This window comes from Citrus sinensis, chromosome 5, assembly GCF_022201045.2.
Source record: "Citrus sinensis cultivar Valencia sweet orange chromosome 5, DVS_A1.0, whole genome shotgun sequence".
NCBI classification, from domain to species: Eukaryota; Viridiplantae; Streptophyta; class Magnoliopsida; order Sapindales; family Rutaceae; genus Citrus; species Citrus sinensis.
In genome coordinates this window covers 13,212,414-13,221,428 of record NC_068560.1, presented here as the reverse complement: position 1 = coordinate 13,221,428, position 9,015 = coordinate 13,212,414, and the positions used below count along the sequence as shown (strand labels likewise).

At 34.9% G+C, this 9,015-nt stretch overlaps 1 protein-coding gene and 1 long non-coding RNA gene across 3 annotated transcripts; both read left to right on the top strand.

The window, feature by feature from the left end:
* Nucleotides 1-670: 670 nt before the first annotated feature.
* Nucleotides 671-2,117, top strand: LOC127902262 (zinc finger BED domain-containing protein RICESLEEPER 2-like). Its single transcript, XM_052441105.1, has 3 exons — nucleotides 671-1,206; nucleotides 1,314-1,833; nucleotides 2,070-2,117. The coding sequence occupies exons 1-3, from the start codon at nucleotides 671-673 to the stop codon at nucleotides 2,115-2,117; spliced, it is 1,104 nt and encodes a 367-aa protein (XP_052297065.1).
* Nucleotides 2,118-2,179: 62 nt separating this feature from the next.
* LOC127902604 (uncharacterized) lies at nucleotides 2,180-3,658 on the top strand. 2 transcript variants are annotated; one of them, XR_008055022.1, is made up of 3 exons: nucleotides 2,180-2,596; nucleotides 2,685-2,797; nucleotides 3,568-3,658. It is a non-coding gene; the product is annotated as an uncharacterized LOC127902604 (long non-coding RNA). The 2 variants fall into 2 exon arrangements; XR_008055023.1 differs by having other exon boundaries at nucleotides 2,480-2,596; nucleotides 2,695-2,797.
* The last annotated feature ends 5,357 nt before the right edge of the window (nucleotides 3,659-9,015 follow it).

Sequence of the window (9,015 nt, the reverse complement as noted above, 5' to 3'; positions counted from 1 at the left end):
CCAAATGTACTGCCACCTTCTTTGCGGTCTAAGGAATTATGAATTTATCGATGGAATTATTTCTCCTTATGCTATAGGATTAATTAGAGCATTTAGTTTTTTTGAATCTAAGTGGAAGCAACTATGTGATGATCTTGAAAATGGGTACCCGTGTTTGGATATTACTGAGGTTGCAATGCGAGATTCTGTTACTGAACCAGATTTGAAAATGGGTACCCGTGTTGCAACCAGATTTGTCAAAAAGGATCCGATCAATTTGTGGAGAAAGTAATTTGACCCTAGGTTCCTAGAGCGTAGAGACAATCCATCTGCTTGATTAAATAATGTAACTTGGCAGCACCCTATATCAGATGTGTAATTGATCTCTATATGGTTCATGTTAAGCACTACTACTACTTCCAAACAAACGAGCTAGCTAGTTCTGGAAGTTTAGGGATTGTTAATAATTGCTCTGTAATGTCTTTTTTTCAGGTTAATTATGTCTGATTTTGATTCTGATCCTGCTGTTCAATTAAACCCTCAAGCCTCAAGTAATGTTAATGCTGAAAATCCACAAACTCATTCAATTAGTGGAGGTACAAAATGAGACTCGGAAGGACAACCTAGAAGCTTATTGAGACAAACATCTAGAGCTTGGGACCACTTCACAAGGAGAACAATTAATGGAGAAATGAAGGCAGTGTGTAATCATTGTGGCAAAGGTTTTGCTGGACAGCAATCAAGTGGAACTTCACATTTGTTAAACCATATTGATAGGTGTCCCAAATGGATACAAGAATCAGCTCTAGCTCCAGCTTCTAGCCCTAGTCAAGCATCTAAGGTCTACAAGAAAAAAGATGCTGAAACTTCAACAATTTCAGCATTTGATTCCACTGCATTTGATAAAGCACTTGCTAGACAGAAAATAGCAAGAATGATAATCATGCATGAGCTTCCTTTGAGATTTGTTGAGTATGAAGGGTTTAGGGATTTGATGAGTTTTGTTCAGCCTTTGCTTGGTAAAATTTGTAGGAACACTGTGAAAAGAGAAGTTTTTAAGCTGTTTGATTTTGAAAAGGCTAAGACAATGGCTTTGTTGGAGGATATTACTAGTAAAGTTTCCATTACTACGGATATGTGGACATCTAGCCATCAAAAAAAGGGATATATGGTCGTGACAGTGCATTTTATTGACAATTCGTGGACTCTACGAAATCGAATCTTAAGGTATCAGTTTAAAAGTTTAATAAATTTATTTATATTTTATTATATGAACTTTATTTTTATTTATTCTCATAGCTGTAATTCTGTTTTATTTTTTATGAATTGTGTAGATTTATATATGTGCCTTCTCCACATACTGCTGAAGCACTTTTTAATGAGTTGGCTAAGTGTCTGTTGGATTGGAATGTAGATCGAAGGTTATCTACAATAATAATTGATAATTGTTCTACTAATGATGCTATGATTCTGCTTTTGTTGGCTAAGTTTCCTCCTGGTTCATTCTTATTAAATGGAAAATTATTGCATGTGAGATGTTGTGCTCACATTTTAAATTTAATTGTTAAGGATGGGTTAGATGCGATAGGAGATGGGATTGAAAAAGTTAGAAACAGTGTTAATTACTGGACATCATCACCTAAAAGGATAGAGCTGTTTGAGGATACGGCTAATCGCCAATTGAAGTTAAATTGTTCTAAGAGTTTAGTGCTTGATTGTAAAACTAGGTGGAATTCGACATATTTAATGCTTGAAGTTGCTTTGATTTATAAAGATGTTTTTACTCGTTTGAAGCATCGTGATAACCAGTATAAGCACTTGCCTACTGAAGTAGAGTGGGAGTTGGCGAGAGTAGTATGTGAGCATTTGAAACCCTTCTATACTATGACTGAGATGTTTTCTGGCACTAAATACCCAACAACTAACTTATTTTTTCCAATAATTTGTGAAATTAGATTATCATTGAATGCTTGGCTTAATTCTTCATGTGATGTGATAAAAAATATGGCGAAAAGTATGTTAGAAAAGTTTGGAAAATATTGGGATGAAATCCAAGGTGTAATGGTTGTTGCTGTTGTATTGGATCCTAGATACAAAATGGTTCTAGTGGATTATTTCTTTCCTCAGATTTATGGTAGTGATGCATTAACTCATATTGATAGAATCCGTACTCTCTGTTCTGACTTATATTCAGAATATAAAAAAAAGAGTCTGGTTGGATCGAATTTGGCTGAAGGATTTGGTGAGTCTAGTGTTGTTTGTAATTCTAATTCTAGTTCAGTTGTGATGGGTATGTGGGATGTGAAAAAATTTAATGCATTCAAAAGCCAACATATTCGTAAACGAGTTAAGTCGGAGTTAGATACTTACTTGGAAGAAGAGGATAAGACTACTCCAGACTTCGATATTTTAATGTGGTGGAAGGTGAATAGAAGTAGATATCCGATATTATCTGAGATTGCTAGAGATTTGCTGGCTGTTCCAGTCTCCACAGTTGCTTCCGAATCTGCTTTTAGTGCGGGAGGTTGATGTTTAAGCCCACATCGTAGTAGACTTCATTCGAGTACAGTAGATGCCTTAATGTGTACTCAGAATTGGATATGGGCTCAATTAAAAGGTATCAAATTCAGCTCACTTCTGCACTTATTTGATTTTGATAGTATTTGTTTTTTTTATATTTTACAATTTTTTTTAAATTAGGTGAGATTCCTAAAGATAAAGTGATGAATGGGGAAGAAATAAATGGAGAAGTGACTGATAATGATGATGAAGAGGAGACCCAACCATGTTCTGAATAGTGTTTATTTTTCTTTTTTTGGTATGTGCTTGATGCTTATTGTGATGCTCAATTATTAATATCATGGTTATACTTATTTATTTATTGCATCAGTGGAAGCAGCTAGTAATATTTTCAATTTTTTTTCTATTATTGTTGTGCCTAATTGAAGAGTATATTTTTAGGAAAGGACCTCAATGTTACAGATCCCTGGTGTTCTGTTCTGTGGCCCTGTCTTTTATTACCTAATCTTCTGTCCTGTGTTATTCATCTTAAGTTTCACTTGATTTGAAAATCTATCTGGCTGCCAAAGATATTTCATTTGTTATGGCCATGGTGGCAAATTATATGGTTTAAGCTGAATATTACAGAAAATGTAACCGCCTTGGTTGATGCTTAAAATACTTTGATCACTTCTGAGATTAAGAAATAATAAGCATGTGAGCCCTTTGCACAATAGACTGCCTACTATCTATATTATATATTTATTTAGTTAGGAAGTAAAGTGCTGAGAAACATACAATTGGAGTCTCTGTTTCAAAATTTCCTGTTTAGTTCATATCTGCTCTATTCATGCATCAAATGGCAGGTCTGGCTTTTTTCTGTCATTTTCTCATTTACTTCTTGTTATCAGTTGGTTGTAGTTCGAAAAATTCCTTGGGCAAAGGCAAACCTGAATTATACTGGTCAGGCACTCATCATATCCGTAGGTAACTGTCACAACTGGCTGAACTTACACTATTAAGCTTCTTTCATTTTTCATTTGGCTCATTGTGCATTTAATATTATCTGTGTTTTGCTTGAATTTGCAGATTAATGATGATGATCTAGTTGGAGATTAATGATGTGTTAGAAGATTGGAGATTAATGATGCGTTAGAAGAATGAACTTTTTGTATTTAATTTGTAATTTCATATTATAATTTTTTTAATTCATAGTTTTGATATTTGTTATGTTTATTATTTTTTATTTGATATTAGAATCTAATACTGATTTTAACTATTTTATATTATTTTTTATTTTATTTTTATTATATAAAAAATAAAATCATGCTTTGTGTGGTGAATTTTTACTGGTTGTAAGTCCCGTTTTAGGATAAGGATTCCGCTGAGGGCTGTAAATCCATACCTGTAGCCATATTGACCAAACCAAAAATAGACCATAAGGTCTTGACCATGGATCCTCCGATCTGTAGAACATCGTCCTTTTCTAGCTCTTCTTCCGGGAAGACTAGTGAGTCAAAGCATGTTGTGAGTTCAGAAGAATTCATTATTGAGAACTTTGATAAAGCAATTGATTGTTGGGAACTTCCAAAAATTTCCAAAGAAAAGATTTACAAAACAAAAATGCTTGATCTTTTAAAGGATGATTATATTATAAAGACTGAAGAACGTGATATAACTCTTTCAGAGCCTTTTGAAACAATTTATTTGTTTTCAGAAAAATCTTTAAAGAAATTAAAAGAAAAGAATTTCAAATATATTCACATTGGTTTAATCCAAGTAGGAATAAAACCTTTGACCAAAGAAGGCTTGGATACTTCTATCCTTGCTGTCCTTAGAGATGGGCGATTCATCTCTTTTGATGATTCTTTACTAAGTAGTATCGAATCTAGTCTATGTAAAGGTCCCATATCTTTTGATTGTTATCCAAATATAACAATTTCTCTTAAAGACAAAAATATTTTAAAAAGCATGATTTTACAAATCAAAACCCATAATTATCATATGATTAAGGGATCCATCCCAGTTGCATTAATTTTTAAAATTTCTTACAAAGCCATGATTTCTGCATTTAGCACACAGCATAAATACCAGTCGAAAAGAGATAAGACCCTTCTCTTGCAGACTGATTTGTCCAAAGCAAACACGGTCATTCCTAAACCAATCCAATGGAAAGATGTAAATCTTCCAGAGGAATGGATCCTTGAAGGAGCCGCTTCACCAGCGATTCCGAAACAACTTGAGCCCAATACAGAGTTGCAAAATGTGACTCAGTATTCCGATGGTAAAGTCAAACTGTCATTCAGGAGATCTACCTCATCCAGATTTTCTGATAAAGCATCGTGCTCAAGCATTCCTTCATTAGAAAGGAAATTTACAAAAATACCCTCTGTTATAAATCTCCCTTTTCAGTCCATAAAAAGTCAACCTAGGTTTTCTACTTCAGATATACCTAGTACCTCCATTCGATCAGTTGATTACACCACTAGTGTTCCTCATCCGATCTACACTAGTAATCAACATGTACAAAGTCAGGAAGAGAAGGAACCTTCTCCTCCAACATCTCCTACGTTTTCTGCTGTTACATAAAATGTTATTAATGTCATTGAAAAAGAATTTGAATTAGATAAAACTTTTCTGCATGATGATTTTTATTCTGATTTAAACAAAGAAAAAAGACTTTGGTTTTTCAAACACTTTTTAAACCAAAGAAAAGAAATCCAACAAACTTACTATGAATTTGTGAATTTTCATAAAATTCATATATTGTTTTTTGATTGGTTTGAGATATATTCTTCTGATAACAACATCTCTTATCCTTTTAAAGAGTCAAGCCCTATTACTATTAGGAAGAAAGTCCCTGAATGGAAACTTCTTGATAGTGATAGAACTATAGAGTCTGAACACCCACCTCTCCGGAGTGTAACCGTTGACCACGGTGAACCTCCTGTCCAAATCCGTGCTTCACCTTACAAAATCCCGAAACCAAATGATTCCGAGGCAAATTTAAGTAGTATCATCCAACAGAATAATTTCTGTAATACTAACTTAAATACAATTGGAAAACAGTTGACTATAATAGAAAACCAAATCCAGAAGTCAACCATTACTGTTCCATCAATTTCTCCTATTCCAACAAAATCAGATTCTGACAAAAAGCTTAAGGAACCTATTTTCAAACCCTTTCAGGTTTCGAAAACTAGCCAAAAGCTTGTTCAAGAGTCAAAATCAGATTTTGCTAAAGCCATTAGAGAACAATTAGATAGGATAGAAGCTGCTTCTTCCTCATCTAGCAAAGTTCAGATAGCCCCTGATACTCCTCAATCTAGCAAGATTAGAGTATTAGAACAAGACCAAATGTCTATAGCCTCTTCTGATATAGAAGCCTTCAAAGAAAAACCTTTTACTCCTAAAGCCAACAAAATTCATTGGGAATTAGCCCTTCCCACTGTCAAGACTCCACCGGATCTAGCAATAGATAATAGACCAAGTGCATTAAATCAATCCCGATATAATGCATCTTCAGTCTATGAGTGGAATATTGACGGCATGTCCGAATACAATATCCTAGGATTGTTGCAACAAATGACAATGGCAGCCAATGCCTATAAAACCCAAGCAGGAACTTCTGATCGTGCTATATCAGAAATTTTAATTGCCGGTTTTACTGGTCAACTAAAAGGTTGGTGGGATCATCTTCTCACTAACCAGCAACAATTAGACATTCTAAATTCCATTCAAGTTGATGAAAATGGAGCCCTATTTTTGATGAGTTCAACAACCCTATTCAGGATGCTGTTGCTACTCTTATTTTGACCATTTCCCTCCATTTCATTAGTGACCCTTCACACCTTCGTGATAAAAACACTGAGTTACTACATAATTTAAGATGTAGGAAACTTAGTGAATTTCAAAGCTATAAAACCTCATTTTTTACCAGACTATTTCTAAGAGATGATGCAAATCATATAACTTGGAAAGAAAAATTTCTTGCTGGATTACCTACCCTTCTAGGTGAAAAAGTAAGAAATTCCATCAAAGCCCTTTATGATAATCGTATTCCTTATGACGAACTTACCTATGGTGAACTTGTCAGTTTCGTCAATAAAGAAGGTTTAAAGATTTGTCAAGACTTGAAATTACAGAAACGTCTTAAGTGGGAACTTAAAAAGTCTAAACAAGAGTTAGGCTGTTTCTGTAAACAATTCAATTATGACCCCTTTAAAACTTCTTATTCCAAAGATTGTAATGGCGAGTGTTCTACTAAACCCCGCAGGAAACATTACAAATCAAAAAATTTTAGGAAACCCTTTCGTAATTTTAGAGAACTTCCTTATAAGAAACCTTCGAGGCCTTATAAGAAACCCAAATTCTCTAAAAGAAAAGAGTTTAGAGCCAAGCCAAAGACCCCTTTTAATTACAAAGAAGCTATATGTTTACATCAGCCGATGATTGTTCTTTTGTATAAAGAGGCATTTTTAAACACTAACGAATTTGACCCTACTTTGCCTAATTCTATTACTTCTCTTTTGCAGGAGTATGAGGATGTCTTTCCTGAGGAAACACCACATGGTTTACCTCCAATCTGAGGGATTGAGCATTAGATTGATTTTGTGCCCGGTGCAGCCATTCCAAATAGACCAGCCTATAGGAGCAATCCGGAGGAGAGCAAGGAACTTCAAAGGCAGGTTAAGGAATTAATGGAAAAAGGGTACATGAGAGAAAGTATGAGTCCATGTACAGTTCCTGTTTTATTAGTTCCTAAAAAGGATGGGACGTGGAGGATGTGTGTTGATTGTCGAGCCATCAACAACATAACGGTAAAGTATCGACATCCCATTCCTAGGCTAGATGACATGCTTGATGAATTACATGGGTCTTGTGTATTTTCCAAAATTGATTTGAAAAGTGGATATCATCATATTAGAATGAAAGAAGGAGATGAATGGAAAACTGCTTTTAAAACAAAATATGGTTTGTATGAATGGTTAGTCATGCCTTTTGGTCTAACTAATGCCTCGAGCACTTTTATGAGACTTATGAATCATGTCTTGCGAGCTTTTATTGGCAAGTTTGTTGTTGTTTATTTCGATGATATCCTCATTTATAGCAAAAACATAAACGATCATGTAGAACATTTGAAATCTGTTTTAGATGTGCTTAGAAAAGAAAAGTTGTTTGCTAACCTGAAGAAGTGTACTTTTTGCACCGACAAACTTGTGTTTCTAGGATTTGTTGTGAGTGCACATGGTATACAGGTTGATGAGGAAAAAGTACATGTAATCCAAGAGTGGCCGAGTCCCACAAGTGTAAGTAATTTGAGAAACTTTCGTGGGCTTGCTAGTTTCTAACGATGATTTGTGAAAGACTTTAGCACATTAGCCGCACCGCTTACTGAAGTAATAAAAAAAATGTTGGATTCAAGTGGGGAGAAGCGTAAGAGAAGGCATTTCAAATAATCAAGCAAAAGCTGACCAATGCTCCTTTATTGTCTTTGCCTAACTTTAATAAAATATTTGAAATTGAATGTGATGCCTCAAGTATTAGTATTGGGGTAGTCCTAATGCAGAAAGGACGACCAATTGCTTACTTTAGTGAAAAGTTGAGTGGGGCAGCCTTAAACTACCCTACTTAAGATAAGAAGTTGTATGCGTTGGTTCGAGTGTTAGAAACATGGCAGCACTACCTATGGCCTAAGGAGTTCATGATTCACACCGATCATGAGTCCTAGAAACACCTTAAAGGCCAACACAAGCTGAACAAGAGGCATGCTCGATGGGTAGAATTCATTGAGACATTTCCATATGTCATTCGTTACAAGCAAGGTAAGGAAAACATTGCTACAGATGCGCTTTCCCGCAAGTATGTCTTAATTTCAACACTTAATGCTAAACTACTTGGTTTTGAACATATTAAGGAATTGTATGCTAATGACCATGATTTTAGTGTTGAATACCAAGCTTGTGAAAAGACCGTAGTCGGTAAATACTTTAGGCATGATGGCTATTTATTTCGGGAGAATAAACTGTATGTGCCTAATTGTTCTTTGAGAGATTTGTTAGTGAGAGAATCCCATGGAGGAGGGTTAATGGGGCATTTTGGAGTTGTAAAGACTCTAGCAGTTTTACAGGAACACTTCTATTGGCCACATATGAAACGAGATGTTGAAAGACTTTGTGGTAGATGTGTCACTTGTAGGCAAGCCAAATCGAAAGTGCAACCTTATAAGCCTAGTGCACCTTGGACTAATATTTCGATGGATTTTGTACTAGGTTTATCGAGATTTAGATAAGGGAAAGACTCAATTTTTGTAGTTGTAGATAGATTTTCAAAGATGGCACATTTTATTCCATGTCACAAAATGGATGATGCTTCTAATGTTGCTGACCTATTCTTTAGGGAGATTGTAAGGTTGCATGGTATGCCTAAGACAATTGTTTCTGATAGGGATGCTAAGTTTTTAAGTTACTTTTGGAAAACCTTATGGGCTAAGTTAGGAACTAAGTTGTTGTTTTCAACTACTTATCACCCTAAAAT